The 18130-nt window shown below is 45.6% G+C and overlaps 1 protein-coding gene across 2 annotated transcripts in view; it reads right to left on the bottom strand.

Annotated features, from left to right (window-relative positions):
- RUNDC3B (RUN domain containing 3B) overlaps window positions 1-18130 on the bottom strand; it is a 181577-nt gene that overhangs the window by 16480 nt on the left and 146967 nt on the right. The window contains exon 9 of one of the 2 annotated variants that reach the window (XM_073677440.1): window positions 12380-12526. The exons of the other annotated variant lie outside the window; for it this stretch is intronic. Within the exon in view, the coding sequence (XP_073533541.1) occupies window positions 12380-12526 (147 nt within the window). The remainder of the gene's footprint in view (window positions 1-12379; window positions 12527-18130) is intronic. 2 annotated transcript variants of the gene reach the window in all.

The following is an 18130-nucleotide window of genomic DNA, read 5'->3' as shown; positions in this document are numbered from 1 at the left end:
TCTCCCACTTAAAAAGATGAGGTCGGCCTGTAATTGACATCATAGGTCGACCTCAACTATGAGAGACAAAATGAGAAAACAAATCCTGAAAATCACATTGTCCGATCTGGAAAGAAAAGGTTTTCAAATTTTGGTGGAAAATAAGTATTTGGTCAACTACAAAAGTTAATCTCAATACTTTGTTATATATCCTTAGTTGGCAATGACAGAGGTCAAACGTTTTCTGTAAGTCTTCACAAGGTTGGCACACACTGTTGCTGGTATGTTGGCCCATTCCTCCGTGCAGATCTCCTCTAGAGCAGTGATGTTTTGGGGCTGTCGTTGGGCAACACGGACTTTCAACTCTCTCCAAATGTTTTCTATAGGGTTTAGATCTGGAGACTGGCAAGGCCACTCCAGGACCTTGAAATGCTTCTTACGAAGCCACCGCTTCGTTGTCCTGGCTGTGTGCTTGGGATCATTGTCATGATGAAAGACCCAGCCACGTTTTATCTTCAATGCCCTTGCTGATGGAAGGAGGTTTGCACTCAAAATCTCACGATACATGACCCCCATTCATTCTTTCATGTACACGGATCAGTCGTCCTGGTACCTTGGCAGAGAAACAGCCCCAAAGCATGATGTTGCCACCCCCATGCTTCACAGTAGGTATGGTGTTCTTTGGATGCAACTCAGCATTCTTTCTCCTCCAAACACGACGAGTTGTGTTTCTTCCAAACAGTTCTACTTTGGTTTCATCTGACCATATGACATTCTCCCAATACTCTTCAGGATCATTCAGATGCTCTCTAGTAAACTTCAGACGGGCCCGGACATGTAATGGCTTAAGCAGGGGGACACGTCTGGCACTGCAGGATCTGAGTCCCTGGCGGCGTAGTGTGTTAGGCTGTGTGCCCACTATGCATTTTTTATGCGTTTCCACAGCAGCAATTCCGCCGCATAAACGCTTAAAAGCCGCTTGGTAGAAGGTCTGCCATGTTCCCCAATGATGATCCGCATGTGGATTATCATTGCCGAAAAATCCGCAGCACTACCAATTATTTTGCGTAAGCACGGCGTTTTTGCCGCCATTGACTTGCATTGAATCGCTTAATATCCGCATGATTACATGTGCACATGCGGATATTAAGCGATTCAATGTGCGGATGGTACCCGGGTCTTGAGAAGGGGAGACTCTCCTCCAGATCCGGGTACCATAGTACCTGTAAAAAAAAAAATGATTTTAAAATAAAAAATAAACATTATACTCACCTTCTGATGGCCCCCGGTCTCCATAGCGATGCGTCCTGGTTCCCCGGCAGCTCGCACATGACTAAATGACGTCACGGAAGGTCCTTTTAGACCATCGCGAGCTGCCGGGGAGCCAGGATGCATCGCTAAGGAGACCGGGGGCCATCAGAAAGTTAGTATAATGTTTATTTTTTACCATTCTTTTTAACTATTAACTTGGTCACACTATATAAATTCATGCTGGTTGCATGGATTTATATAGTGTGACCAAGTTGTCAAGCACTTTTCCAAGTGATGCTAAAATCGCTTGGAAAAGTGCTTGACAACCCGCATGCGAAACCGCATGTGAAAAACGCAGGACATACGCTTGTCCCTGGCAGAAGAACGCATGTAAAATCCGTATGCATGTTTTCTGCCAGGGAGATGCAGAAACGCTCAGGAAAAATCCAGAGAATTTCTGCATCATGGGCACATAGCCTTACTGATGGTAGCCTGTGTAACGTTGGTCCCAGCTCTCTGCAGGTCATTCACTAGGTCCCCCTGTGTGGTTCTGGGATTTTTGCTCACCGTTCTTGAGATCATTTTGACCCCACGGGGTGAGATCTTGTGTAGAGTCCCAGATCGAGGGAGATTATCAGTGGTCTTGTATGTCTTCCATTTTCTAATTATTGCTCCCACATTTGATTTCTTCACACCAAGCTGCTTGCCTATTGCAGATTCAGTCTTCCCAGCCTGGTGCAGGGCTACAATTTTGCTTCTGGTGTCCTTCGACAGCTCTTTGGTCTTCACCATAGTGGAGTTTGGAGTGTGACTGTTTGAGGTTGCAGACACGTGTCTTTTATACTGACAAGTTCAAACAGGTGCCAGTATTACAGGTAATGAGAGGAGGACAGAGGAGCCTCTTAAAGAAGAAGTTACACGTCTGTGAGAGACAGAAATCTTGCTGGTTTGTAATTGACCAAATACTTATTTTCCACCAAAATTTGAAAAAAAATTTCTTTCCAAATCAGACAATGTGATTTTCAGGATTTGTTTTCTCACTGTGTCTCTCATAGTTGAGGTCGACCTATGATGTCAATTACAGGCCGACCTCATCTTTTTAAGGGGGAGAACTTGCACAATTGGTGGCTGACTAAATACTTTTTTTTCCCCACTGTATGTATTTGTAGATCGACAATTTTGTAACAATAAATTCCATTAAAAAAATATACCATTTTTTATTTTTTAGGGAGACTTTTTCTTTTTCTATTAAATTTTAACTATACTTTTTTCCCACCCCCACAGAAATACTTTCTTCCATATAGCGTATATTGAAGTAGTTTTGTTAACTTCCGAAATATTTATAAAGAGCGTGGGGCATACATTCATGGTTGAGAGTGTTGGCACCCTTGAAATTGTTCCAGAAAATGAACTAATTCTCCCAGTTATTGCAATTACACGTTTTGTTATACACATTTTGGGGGTTTTGTATGAAATTATATCCAATTTGCCTTTTTTCTCAGTTTGTTTGTGCTGTTCCAATACACACAAAGGAAATAAACGTGTGTATAACCAAACATGTGTAATCACAATAATTGTCTGGGAGAAATACTTCATTTTCTGGAACAATTTCAAGGGTGACAACATTTTCGGCCATGACTGTATATTCGTTACATATGCACTATGGATTGTGATATTATTATGTCCTCATCCCAACATAAAAAAGGGGTTCAGCCAAAAATGTAAGCCCTTATTCACACGCCAATGATTTTTTTTTTTTTTTTTTTTTTTTAAGACCCATCCATCAGAAGGTGCATTTTGATCCACAAATTGGAACAAATGTTTTTTTTCAACCATTGATCCACAGAAAATGGGAAAGTGAAAGGACCCAGAGACTACAATGTGTCCATTTTCAGACTTTTCAAAAACTGGACAGCACAGGGACAACAAAACGGACATGTGAATGGAGCCTTATTTCTGAGATATAAGAGGAACAGTAGCAGGCTACACATCTGTAGTGCAATTTACACATAACAATATCTACCTTCTTGATTCCTTATTACTACCGCTTAGGAGGAGATAATAGATTTCAGACAAGCTGCAGGCAAAAACCACACTGAGATGTAGATCTGCAGGGATTTCAAAATGCCTATGGCTGTGTTTGTGTTCACACTGAGTTTTTATGCGCCATTTTTGGAGCATATACTCTCCACCACTTGTTGTTTTTTTAACTCCTCGTAGTTTTTGTAGAGTGCACTGTAACTCAGATAACTCCAGGGTTTACTGTAGATCTTGTTTGCTGGTAAAGTCATTGCAGAATGATCAGTGGTTGTCATATACAAAGATAGCTCAACAATTTGTCCCCAATGCTTAAAGGAACACTCTAGGCAAAACTGATAAATTTGGTAAATTTCTGAAACTGTCTAATAGGGGTCGTTAAGTACAGTAATTTTCTGGAAGGGCCACATGAGAGACTGTGAGTCTGTGAATTCTGTTCAATATTAACATTTTATTTCTATATTAAAAGGGGTTGTCCAGTCTAGAATAATAAGTCTGCAGTCACTCTGTGTGACTGCAGACTTGTAAATCCTGCCAGCGTGCTGCAAGGATTCGCTGGCGTCTCCGCTGGGTACGACGGTTAAGTTTGCGATATGCATACTCCCTGCCAAAACCTGTCTAATGGGCATGGCCTCGCTTAATATAAGTGTACTGAGTGAGGCAACGTCCACGACATGGGTTCTGCCCAGGAATATGCATATCACAAACTTGACTGCCGTTCCTGGTGCAGTGCAGATACCAGCGAATCCTTGCAGCGCACAATGCGTGCGCTGGGAGAATTCACAAGTCTGCAGTCACATAAAGTGACTGCAGACTTATCATACTAGACTGGACAACCCCTTTAATATTAATTTTATTGCTGATTAGTGAGCATTTCAAAAGAATGTAATTTAGTGATTATAAGGTTTATAAAAAGCTGTAAATCATACTTCCCCCTGTTATTCAAAAATTGGACTTGGATCAGCTCCTACAAAAACAGTGTGATGTCCCCACAGCTCTCCACACACAGTATGATGGTCCCACGGCTCTCTACACAGTACACTGTACCCGATGCCCCACATACACAGCATGAGGCCCCTACTTCACCCCAACAGTGTCTGATAGCCCCCACAGCCCCGCACACAGTATGATCTGACAAAGCACCCCCCAAAAGTATGATACCAGATATGGTATGATGAACCCTCACACAGTATAATTCTCACCACCACAGCATAATCAACTACAGACGCACCTCAGCCCAGTATGATGGATTCCACAGTTCCCCACACAGTATGAAGGCCCCGACAGCACCCAAAAAAATATAATTTATGTGTTGGATCATTACACCCATGCAGTATGATCCCCTACAGTCCCTATATATAGAAAGATGACCCCCACATTATGATCCTCCACAGTCCCCCAACACAATATGATGGCCCCCACAGCACCCCCAACACAATATGATCCTTCACAGCCCTCAAACACAGAATGATGACCCCCACAGTCCCCAAACACAAAATGATGACCCCCCAGTGTATGATCACTCACAGCCTCCAACACAGTATGATCACCTTAATACAATATCATGGCCCCGACAACTGCCCAACTCAGTATGATGGCCCCGATGATCCATCCATACAGTATGACTCCACACAGCCTCTGAACACAGAATGACCCCCATAACAGGGGCAGACATACCGCCGGTGCAAATGCACCGGGGCCCATAGGTGGAGGGGGGCCCTTGCAGGGCAGCTAATACGGAGGGCAATCTGCGCTGTTTCTCAGAGCCCTTGGCTCCGGGGGGCCCATAGCCAAATTGCCCTCATCATACGTGGCGGGCAGGGAGCGATCCCTTCAGCTCCTCTGCTGAAAGGAGGAAAATAGCAGCGGAGCTGAAGGATCCATTCTCCGCTTCCTGCCCAGCGCTTTCTCCCTGACACAGGCTCATGTGGCTTGATGACATCAGCATTCAGCACGCTCCTGTGTCAGGGAGAAAGTTGCCTGCAAACACGATGCTGTGGGGGAACAGGCAGAGAGGTAAGTGTTGTTGTTTTTTTAATACTAAACTGGGGAGAGGTCCAGGACAATGAGGGGTGGTGGGAACGAATAATGATGGGGATGGGGGGAGATAATAATGAGGGATGAGGGAGATGACAATGATGATGGAGATGGGGGAGAGGTCAATGATGATGGAGATGGGGAGAGGACAATGATGATGGAGATGGGGAGAGGACAATGATGATGGAGATGGGGAGAGGACAATGATGATGGAGGAGAGGACAATGATGATGGAGATGGGGTAGAGGACAATGATGATGGAGATGGGAGAGAGGACAATGATGATGGAGATGGGGGAGAGGACGATGATGGGGGAGATGACAATGATGGAGGTGGGGGAGATGACATTGACGGAGAGGACAAAGATGGAGGTGGGGGAGAGGACAATGATGGAGGTGGGGGAGAGGACAATGATGGAGGTGGGGGAGAGGACAATGATGTGGGTGGGGGAGAGGACAATGATGGGGATGGGGGAGGGAACAATAATGGAGGCGCGGGAGGGAACAATGATGGAGGCGCGGGAGGGAACAATGATGGAGTTGCGGGAGTGGACAATGATGGAAGTGCGGGAGGGGACAATGATGGAGATCATTGATGGAGGTGAGGGAGAGGACAATGATGGAGGTGGGGGAGATGACAATGATGGAGGACAATGACGGAGAGCACTGATGGAGGTGGGGGAGATGACAATGATGGAGGTGGGGGAGATGACAATGATGGGGATGGGGAGAGCAATGATGGAGGTGGGACAGATGACAATGACGGAGGTGGGGGAGAAGACAATGACGGAGGTGGGGAGAAGACAATGACGGAGGTGGGGGAGAAGACAATGACGGAGGTGGGGGAGAAGACAATGACGGAGGTGGGGGAGAAGACAATGACGGAGGTGGGGGAGAAGACAATGACGGAAGTGGGGGAGAAGACAATGACGGAAGTGGGGGAGAAGACAATGACGGAGGTGGGGGAGAAGACAATGACGGAGGTGGGGGAGAAGACAATGACGGAGGTGGGGGAGAAGACAATGACGGAGGTGGGGAAGATGACAATGACGGAGGTGTGGGAGATGACAATGACGGAAGTGGGGGAGAACAATGATGAAGGGTGGGGGAGATGACAATGATGGGGATGGGGGAGAGGACAATGATAGAGATGGGGGAGAGCAATGATGGAGGTGGTGGAGATGACATTGATGGAGGTGGGGGAGAGGACAATGATAGAGATGGGGGAGAGCAATGATGGAGGTGAGGGAGATGACAATGATGAAGGTGGAGAGGACAATGATGAAGGGTGGGGGAGAGGACAATGATGAAGGGTAGGGGAGAGGACAAAAAAAACCAAACAGACTACTCACCTCGCCCTTGTTCCCAGAATACCGCTGCGGTCTTTGCTCTTCACACTGAGACTCCAAAGCAGGCGTGATCTATTGACATCATCGCACCTCCTGCGCTGACACTCAGTCGCACAGGTTTAATGGTGTAAGACAAAGTGGACGTCTCCCTCCTTCACTATTATATCCACCGGTATCTGAATCCCGATGGATATAACCCAGAGGTGGGTAGGACGCCCATGGTTTGCCCAGGTCTGTTCTAAATGCAAAACCATGTTTTATTAAAAAAAAAAAAAGCTGACCTCAGATTGTTGGCTAAGGCAACAAAGACTGTTTATCTTTCACATTGAGTTTTTGGGGCAAATAAACGCAGCGTCTTACAGTTCCAGCAAAGTGGATGGGATTTATAGAAATCTCTTGCCCACTCTGCTTTTTTTTTATGTTGCACAAACTGACCTGCGGTGTGTTTGAAATCCGCAACATGACAATTTCTCTTGGGGGTACGCCAAGTTTTACGTGCAGATTTTCTCCATAGAATTGCATTAGATGCGGAAAATCCAAAGGTAAAAAAATGCATGTAATCCGCATATGACTTTATGAATAAAGTTTAGTCAATGCCAAATACCAGGAAGCATCAAAAACAAAGCGGCTTTATTTAAAACATGATATACCAAAAAGAAACAACAACAACAAAAAAGAACAATGCGCTAAAAATGCAAAAACAAAAACTGTTAAAAAAAAAATACAAGTGACCTAATAAGTGCAGAAATTCTGCAAGCACCAAATACTCATAGTGGGAACATAGCCAGTATTCATACATCTGCCCTATTGTGTTTGAAGGGGCGAAACATGACACAGGTATTCTGTCTTTCCCTTTTTGTGATTTCTCGTGTCAGGCCCGACACGACTTATAACAGTGGGGAAGATTTACTAAGATAAATGCGCCACAATTCTGTCCCAATGCGCCGATACAGTTAAACTCTCTGGCAGAGCAGGAAGACACAACCTCCCTGCACTGCCACCAAGGGGCCCGTGAGCCGGGGAGGGGGGCACGGTGCCAGCACCGAGCCCCCCGCTCGTCATCACAACTTCAACTGTAACGGCATCCTAGATGCCGCTACAGTTGAAAGCAATGATGAAGGAGGGAGCATCAGCAGACGCTTCCTCCCCTTTCATTCTTCCTCGGCATCTGACATCTCAGCAAAGCTGAAGCGATGAAGTCATTACATGGCGCTTGCTACGCTGAGATTCAGAGCGCTCGCTGCAGAGACCGGAGCACCGAGGGAACGAGGAGAATAGGTGAGTATTATATATATATTGTTTTTAGAACATTGTGGTGGCTAGAATACCGTATGGCGAGTGTATTGTACTGTATGGACTATAGTGGTGCATTATACTGTATGGACTATGGAGTGCATTATACTGTATGGACTATGGGGTGCATTATACTGTATGGACTATGGAGTGCATTATACTATACAGATGACTATGGGCTGTGCATTATACTGTATGGACTGTGGGGTGCATTATACTGTATGGACTACTGGGTGCATTATACTGTATTGACTATGGGGAGTGCATTATACTGTATGGATGGCTATAGGATGCATTATACTATATGAGGATTATAGGGTGCATTATACTGTATGGACTATGGGGAGTGCATTATACTATATGGATTATTATAGGGTGCATTATACTCTACGGAGGACTATTGGGTGCATTATACTGTATGGAGGACTATTGGGGGTGCATTATACTGTATGGATGACTATAGGGTGCATTATACTATAAGGAGGACTATAGGGTGCATTATACTATACGGAGGACTATAGGGTGCATTATACTATACGGAGGACTATAGGGTGCATTATACTATATGGAGGACTATAGGGTGCATTATACTACACGGAGGACTATGCGGTGCATTATACTATACGGAGGACTATGAGGTGCATTATATTGTATGCAAGCAATTATACAGTGTGAAGGTTTGTGTGGGGTGCATCATACTGTGTGGAGGGCTGTGTGGGGGCCATTATACAGTGTGGGACCTATATACTGTATGTAGGCCCATTAAACTGCATGGAGGGCTGTGTGGGGGTCAGAGTTGGGGGATGATACTGTGTTGGAGTCACCATACTTTTCCGGGGGAGTTGAGTGTGGAGGGTACTGTGGAGGCCGTAGCATAGATACTGGGGGGTAAAGGGGACGACGGCCCCACCCGGATACAGTTAGTCTCCCTGCTCTGCCTGGAGTGTATGTCCCTGCACTGCCCGGCGGCCGCTATGGGGCCCTTGAGCAGGAGGAGTATGTCCCATCAGTCGCCTCTCTGTGACTGACGTCTCTGACGTCATCACTTGGCGCACAGCCCGCTGTGCTGAAGATGTGTGCGGGCTGGGCGCCCTGAGCATCGAGGGAACCAGGAGGAGAGGTGAGTACTGTTTGTTTATTTTTTGCTGGGGGGGGGGGGGGGCAGGTGACGTTATATTACAGACTCTGCCTATGGGGAGTGAGGGGAGCATTATACTAAAGACTCTGCCTATGGGGAGGGGGGGAGCATTATACTAAAGACTCTGCCTATGGGGAGGGGGGGAGCATTATACTAAAGACTCTGCCTATGGGGAGGGGGGGGAGCATTATACTAAAGACACTGCCTATGGGGAGGGGGGGGAGCATTATACTACAGACTCTGCCTATGGGGGGGAGCATTATACTACAGACTCTGCCTATGGAGGGAGCATTATACTACAGACTCTGTCTATGGGGGGTGCATTTTACTACAGACACTGCCTATGGGGGGGTGCATTTTACTACAGACTCTGCTTATGGGGGAGCATTATACTACAGACTCTGCCTATAAGGGGGGCATTATACTACAGACTCTGCCTATAAGGGGGGGGGAGCATTATATTACAGACTCTGCCTATAAGGGGGGGGGGGGGAGCATTATATTACAGACTCTGCCTATAAGGGAGGAGAATTATACTACAGACTCTGCCTATAAGGGGGGTAGCATTATACTACAGACTCTGCCGATGAGGGGGGAGCATTATACTACAGACTCTGCCTATGGGGGGTGCATTTTACTACAGACTCTGCCTATGGGGGGTGCATTTTACTATATGAAGGACTATGGGGAGTGCATTATACTATATTGAGGACTATCTGGTGCATTATACTATATGTAGGCTATTTATACAGTGTGGGAGATAATGTGGGGTCTTTCCACAGTGTGGCGGCCATCATACAGTGTGGGAGATAATATGGGGTCTTTGCACAGTGTGGGGGTCATCATACAGTGTGGGAGATAATGTGGGGTCTTTGCACAGTGTGGGGGCCATCTTACAGTGTGGGAGATAATGTGGGGTCTTTGCACAGTGTGGGGGTCATCATACAGTGTGGGAGAAACTGTGGGGTCTTTGCACAGTGTGGGGGGCCATCATACAGAGTGGGAGATACTGTGGGGTCTTTGCACAGTGTGGGGGGCCATCATACAGTGTGGGAGATAATGTGGGGTCTTTGCAAAGTGTGGGGGCCATCATACAGTGTTGGAGCCATCAGTTTGGGGGCTTATCGTTATAGGGGACCTCAGGTTATTATGACTGTCAGAGGGGCACACAGAGGGCACTATTACTTTCTAGGCGGCACAATGTGTGCACTGTTTTCTAGGGCAGTTGCACACAGCATTAGTATATTCCAGAGGTTTGTTTAACAATATAGAAGGCACACAGCAGTTGCAGTAATAAAGACACACAGCAGCAGCGGCTCAGTATTGGATTATCAGCAGGATGAGGGGTTTGTGCAGGTTGGAAATAGATGGAAATGGGGCCTAAAATGTAAGGTGTCAAATGTGTCCTTGTTGTGATCTCTCCAGACCTGAGACTCTGAGTCCTGGATGGAGAAATTGTCGTGTCGGTCTGGGCGAGATGGAAAAGACGGGAAAAGTGAACAATTTAATCGGAAAGAAGGTCAGCTGCAAGTCACCATCTGTAAATGTGCTGTGATCTCTTATATGTTATGCAGGATTGGCATCTATCAATATATGTCATCATATGGCGGTAATATCAGTGCTGGTCTTTGTATAGAGATTATTTTTAGTAACAGCGCGGTTATCTGCTGAGGTTCTCCTACATCTACTATCTGGATGCGCCACCATAGTTGTAATCAGGGTTACCTGGCTAGGGGCCCACTCAGAAGTTTCGCCCTCCCTGAACCAAAACCCTACCTCTGTGTGGAGGAATTCACTGTGGGGGGATCTTACTGTGTTTGTGAGGCACTTTTGTTGACATCACATTTTATGAGTGCAATGAAAGGGGAATCTAGGGCTCCAGTAGGAGGAAAATTAGAGGGCACACAGTAGGTGCAGTAATAGGGACACATATGGCAGCAGCGGCTCAGCATTAAGGTATCAGCAGGATAAGGAGGTTGTGCAGGTTGGGGATAGATGCGGACGGTGCTGGAAATGTGAGAAGTCAGATGTGTCTGTGTTGTAATCTCGGCTGACGAGTTGTGCATGGCAGAAGTTGTCATGTCGGTCTGGGCCAGATGGAAAAGACAGGAGAAATGAGCGACTCCACCACAATGAAAGTCATCTGTAAATCACTATCTATAACTGTACTGTAATCACTTAAGTCTGCAGGACTGGTATCTACCACTATATGGTCACCATATGGCTGAAATATCAGTGTTGGTCTTTGTATAGTGATTTTTTATAGTAACAGCTTTGTCATCTGCTGTGGTTCTCTTACATCCACTATTAGGGTGCGCCACCATAGTTGTAATCAGGGTTACCTGGTTAGGGACCCACTCAGAATTTTCACCCTCCCCCGAACCAAACCCCTAGCTACGCCTCTGAAAGAGCCTGATTCGGTTGGTCTACTTTTTGGTGTTTTAAGCCCGTTTATTATTTGCGCCAAATTCTTTTAATTTATGCCTTTTTAAGTCTAATTTTATTAATATCTTCACTTATTTTTAGTTCTTTTTTTTTATATGTATTCCCATTGCCAATTGTGGCCGGGGTTTTTGCTTTCCAGATGTTCGAGTCCAATTTATTAATTGCGACTTTTTCAAAAAATATCTGAGCAAATCTACTCCAGTTTCCCTTTGGGAGCGATTTTATCTACAGTAATTCCTTGAAATCTTGAAACATTTTACTGGAACATTTTCCTTTCTTTTGCTCTAAAAAGGCACAAAAAAAAAGGTAAAAGACAAAAATAAAGAGCATTTTTTTATTTTGTGAAAAATTAATGAACAGTGACATAAAAAAAGTAATGCATGAATCTGTCCCCAAGATGCACCAAATGTATCATCCATGGAACCTTTTAATAAATTTGGCACATTTTTAGACTGTCTAGTTTAAGTTTAAACAATCATTTTAGTAACTCTGCCCCAGTGTATCGTGTACGTGGAGGGCTCCTTTAATTCTACTTTTTGTAAAGCAATGTAACTAATATTAGTATCAGATGATCCCATTGACAAAAATATTATTAATTCACCCCAAATATATCTTTTATGCATTTGAGGGTCCTCAGAAGTTCCTATGTCTTCACCAGTTCTGGCGCATCATGAAGTGTGGGATATAATGTGGGGTCTTTGCACAGTGTGGGGGCCATAAATACAGTGTGGGAGATAATGTGGGGTCTCAGGAGGTGGCCATCGATCGCTCAGCATGGAGTGGAGCGCCGGGGTATTTTCCTTGGGTCTCCTGCTGGAATGGCTTCGACAACAATGACATATTCCACTTACTCATCCCACTGTTCATTGTGCTTTTGGTAGAGCAATGTCTCCAGGGCCACAGCTTTAACATCCAGAGCTCCTGGGGAAGGCCACTGATTGGTGAGGTGTGTGGTTAACTCCTGTCTCGATCTTAAGTCATTATTCTTTAGTACAGTCCTGTGAAGATACAGACAGGGAACTCCTTCATTTTCTATCACAATAGAGGCCAAACAACGAATGGAGGCACGATGGAGGCTCACAAAGGGATGAAGATGAAGAATGGCCGGGATAGTGCGGCATTAACTGTATCCGTGCATATTTCCCCAAAAAAAGGACAGATCCTCAATCTCGTTGATATTGTCATATTTCTTAAATTTGCAGCCTGGATGTATTTTTAAAGGAGAACCTTCCACTCCCCTAAATCCGGTACCACGTCACCAATAGAAGGCATATATATATCTTCATGCCTAATAAGATTTGTACACATGACAATGCAGACGTTCAGTATTTGCTATTCAGTCCACAACCCCTATCGGTCTGGTAATGGCTGATATTAATGGCAGTCACCTTTGGGAATTCATCTCAAAGGCTATATCCACTTTTTGCATCACTTTTTAAATGAATTATTCAAGTGCTTTTAAAGAAAAAAAAAGTAAAAAAAAAATAATTAAGCAACTTTCCAAATAGCCTTTATTATAAATCATCTTTGCAAACCTGTGTTGCCGTGGTTACAGACTACAAACAAACCCAGTGTAGTCAGGAACTAGAGTTATTCTCGCTTTTTTTCCTGTTCTTATTTCTTGCTATTGTACATATTGCTAAAATGGTAATTTATACCAATTAATAATTTAAAGGGGGTCTCCCAGTGGACAATTCCTACTTGCTCGAGGAGTCCCTTAACAATATACTACTTTGCAGACATTTTTTACTTAAATGTATTTGGAGATAAAAATCACTTATCGCCATTGGATTTTATTAAAATTGTTACAGTTTGTCCTCTATATCCCGTGTGTTGCACTGTCAATTGCTAGGAGCAGAATGAGTTAACCGAAAATCCATCAGTGAGCTCTTTCCCTTGAGGTCTGTCAAGACAGTTTGTAAAAAAAAAAAAAAAAAAAAAAAAAAAAAAAAAGTTGAACGTGCAGTGTAATATACAGCCAGTAAAAGCCAAATGGGGCAATTTTTTTTTATGAAAACCTATTGCCAAGATGATAGTTTAGCACCCCCAAAAAATTGCATTCCCCCCAAAAAAAATATTGTCCCCAAAAATGAACAAACCCTTTATGTCCCTGCAAACCACTTTAACTCCCTTTCTTAGTGAACCTTGGAACCTGCCCACCGGTGAAAAATGGTTGGCGATACTCCAGAGTAGAAAGTGCTTGCTAATACAGGGCAATGTTGACCTCAAATACCCTGATAAGATGTATTGAACGGAGCTGTCTAAGTTATAGGATTCCTACCAGGATGTCCTGATGATAAATCTATATTACAGCCCATTATCTGCCAGATCTGGTTGTTTCCATGGTATTGTTCATTTGATCACTGTGTGTGTTTTTGGCCGTTTAGGTCCCTTGGAAATCGCTTTCTAATTTTTTAAGAAAAAAAAAAAATATAAGATTTCTGCAACGTGAGACACCAGATCCGGTATAATGATTACAGTCAGTTTTAATAAATGCTCATTTCATCATCCTATTGACATTGGTGAGATTTATAAACTGTACCCTACAGGGATTCATATCCTTTGGGGACAATTTTTTTTTCTCTAAAATGCATGTATTTGTTGCTAAAAATCATTTTTGCAATTAAAAAAAAAATTGCACCATTTACCTTCTATAACCTCTGTGTTGCTGTCACGCTGTCTCTGTATACTGGAGGTAGGGGGCCTAAGCTGACCCTAAGCTGGGGCCCTGACTAATCCCTCAACCTGGAGGTACTGTTAAAGGTACAGAGGTCCAGGCCGCCAGCGTAACCCCTACCTCCTGAAGATCCCTGCACCTCAGTAATCTAGTCCTGAGAAGGACCCCGATCACAACCAAAGGGAACAAGAAATAATATGCCCAAACACAGTATTTAGACGAACGAGACAGTACAAGGGAAAAACCAAAACCACCTTGCATACAAACAACTTCTCAACTACAACAGAGGGAAAACCAACGGGAAAGGAGATAAATGATAAAGCGAGGAAAGGGAAAAAACACTTCCAAATACACTTATCTCAGCAACTCCAAACACCACGATCCGCTCTGTCAGTCTGAATGAAATGCTTTCACCGACACCTCCCAAACAGACCAGCAGGTATATGAAGGAGTCTCACTACAGAAGTATTGATTGCAGCTGGGCGAGGCTGGACCTCATCTAGCCCAGAGAGAGAGAGAGAATTAACTCCCTCACTGCCGAGAAACACAAAGCACCAACAAGTCAGCTGCGAGAAGTCAGGCTGTGTACTCGTGACGATCTTCGTGGCAACACACCCGTGACAGTACCCCCCCTTCTACGAGGGGCCTCCGGACCCTCAGGGCCAGGTTTATCCGGGTGAGTCGTGTGGAAGGCCCGAACTAATCGGTCTGCGTTAATATTCGACGCAGGAACCCACATCCTCTCCTCAGGACCATACCCCTTCCAATGAACCAGGTACTGAAGGGACCGGCGATTAAAGCGTGAATCAATGACCCTCGATACCTGGAACTCCAAGTTACCATTGACAACCACTGGAGGGGGAGGTAAAAGTGACGGTACCACCGGCGCCACATACCTCTTAAGCAATGATCTGTGAAACACGTTGTGAATTTTAAACGTAGGGGGGAGGTCAAGACGGAATGCCACCGGATTAATAATAGAACTGATTCTGTACGGCCCGATGAACCTGGGACCCAGTTTCCAGGAGGGAACCTTAAGTTTTATATTCCTGGTAGACAACCATACCCGATCGTTCACACTTAGGTCCGGACCAGACACTCTCCTCCTATCAGCCATACGTTTGTATCGGTTCCCCATAGTATTCAGATTCTTCAGCACCCCTCTCCATACTGAAGCGAGTGATGAGGAAAATCGTTCCTCCTCAGGAACCCCCGAAGAGCCCCCCCCACTGAAAGTACAAAACTGGGGGTGAAAACCATATGCCCCAAAAAACGGGGACTTACCAGTGGACTCGCTCCGCCTATTATTAAGAGCAAACTCTGCCAGAGGTAAGAAAGAAGCCCAGTCCTCCTGGTTCTCTGACACAAAACACCGGAGATATGTCTCCAAGCTCTGGTTCATACGTTCCGTCTGACCATTGGTCTGAGGATGAAAAGCCGATGAGAATGACAACTGCATCCCCCGCCGTGCACAAAACGCCTTCCAGAACTTAGACACAAACTGAGACCCCCGATCAGACACCACCTCGGAGGGTACCCCGTGAAGCCTCACAATCTCCCCAATGAACACCTGCGCAAGAGTTTTAGCATTAGGGAGAGCCGGAAGAGCGATAAAATGTGCCATCTTGCTGAACCTGTCCACTACAACGAGTATGACCGTTTTACCCGAAGACGGAGGGAGGTCCGTAATAAAGTCCATAGACAGATGAGTCCAAGGACGCTCCGGGATCTTCAAAGGTAAGAGGGCCCCAGACGGACGGGTATGTGAGGTCTTAGAGCGCGCACAAACCCCACAGGACGCGACAAAAGTTACCACCTCCTTATGTAAATTAGGCCACCAAAACCGACGCGAGAGGAGATCCACAGTAGCTTTACTCCCCGGGTGTCCTGCAAAAACTGAGTTATGGTGTGCCTCGATCACCTTTTGTCGCAACTGATCTGGAACAAACAATCTCCCTGGAGGTCCAACAGGGGCGTCCCCCTGAGCCTCCAATACCTCCTCCTCCAGCTCAGAGCATACTGCTGAAACCACCACCCCCTCCTGAAGGATAGGAATCGGGTCGTCCGTATTCCCGGCCCCCGGGAAACTACGAGATAAGGCATCCGCCTTTACATTTTTTGACCGAGGACGATATGTAACGACAAAATTAAACCTGGTAAAAAACAATGACCACCTAGCTTGTCTGGGATTCAGACGTTTCGCGGACTCCAGATATAGCAGGTTCTTGTGATCGGTGATGACGGTGACCGGATGAACAGCCCCCTCCAGAAAATGGCGCCACTCCTCAAAAGCTAACTTAATGGCCAAGAGTTCCCTATTGCCGACATCGTAATTCCTCTCAGCGGACGACAATTTTTTAGAGAAAAAGGCGCACGGATGCCACTTACCAGGGGACGAACCCTGTGACAATACTGCTCCCACCCCTACCTCGGAAGCGTCTACCTCTACAATGAATGGCTGAGACGCATCAGGTTGAATGAGTATGGGCGCCGAGGCAAAACATTTTTTCAAAGAGGAGAATGCTTGACAAGCCTTGTCAGACCACCTAGAAAAATCCGTCCCCTTTTTAGTCATGTCAGTGAGAGGCTTAACCATGGACGAGAAATTACGAATGAACTTCCGGTAATAATTAGCAAACCCCAGGAAACGTTGTAGTGCCTTAAGATTCTCTGGCCGATCCCACTCAAGAACTGCCCGCACTTTCCCAGGGTCCATACGAAAACCGGACGCTGAAACCAGGAAGCCTAAAAACTGGAGTTCCTGTACGGCGAACACACACTTTTCCCACTTGGCATACAGTTTATTATCCCGCAAGATCTGTAACACCTGCCTAACGTGCTCCTGATGAGACACCAGATCCGGCGAGTAAATTAGGATATCATCCAGATATATGACAACAAACTGTCCCACCAAGCGGCGAAAAATGTCATTAACAAAGTGTTGGAACACCGCCGGGGCATTAGTCAGACCGAATGGCATGACAAGGTTCTCATAATGCCCCTCCGGAGTGTTAAACGCCGTCTTCCACTCATCCCCCTCCTTCATCCTAATCAGATTGTACGCCCCCCTGAGATCCAACTTAGAAAACCATTTGGCGCCCACGATCTGATTAAAGAGATCGGGAATAAGTGGGAGCGGATACGGATCTCGGACCGTAATCCGATTAAGTTCACGGAAATCCAGGCAAGGGCGTAGGCCTCCATCTTTCTTCTTAACAAAGAAGAACCCCGCAGCCACCGGTGAAGATGAAGGTCTAATATGCCCCTTAGCCAGACTTTCTGAGATATAATCCTTCATGGCCTGCCTCTCAGGACCAGAAAGGTTATACAACCTAGCTTTAGGTAACTTGGCCTCAGGGAGCAGTTTTACAGAACAGTCATACACGCGATGAGGAGGTAGTTCCTGACACCCTTTCTCCGAGAATACATCCTCAAAGTCCGCCAGAAATGGAGGTAAGACCCAAGGAGTAACCGCACCAATGACCGTGTTCATGCAGTTTTTATTACAGAATTTACTCCATTGGCTTATCTCCCTGGTTTGCCAATTAATAACCGGGTTATGCTTAGCTAACCAAGGAAGGCCCAACACAATAGGAGTGGGAAGACCCTCCAACACGTAGCAAGACAACAGTTCTTTATGTATTGCCCCCACTTGAAGTTTTACGTCATGCACAACTTGCAAAAAACTTCCCTGCCCGAGAGGCCTGGCATCGATCGAGAATATGGGGATGGGTTTAGCCAACTCACTCAACCGCATACCTTGAACCCGGGCAAACCGAGCATCAACCAGATTAGCCCCGGCCCCACTATCCAGAAGAACAGATATCCTCTCAGTTCTCGTACCCACCACCACCTCCGCCGGTACGAGAAACTGAGACGAACCTAGGGACGAAATACCTACTCCCAGATTGCCGTCCACCACACA

This window comes from Phyllobates terribilis, unplaced genomic scaffold, assembly GCF_046119375.1.
Source record: "Phyllobates terribilis strain yellow unplaced genomic scaffold, ASM4611937v1 Scaffold_4__5_contigs__length_816908805, whole genome shotgun sequence".
NCBI lineage: Eukaryota > Metazoa > Chordata > Amphibia > Anura > Dendrobatidae > Phyllobates > Phyllobates terribilis.
This window is presented reverse-complemented; position numbering and strand designations above follow the sequence as displayed.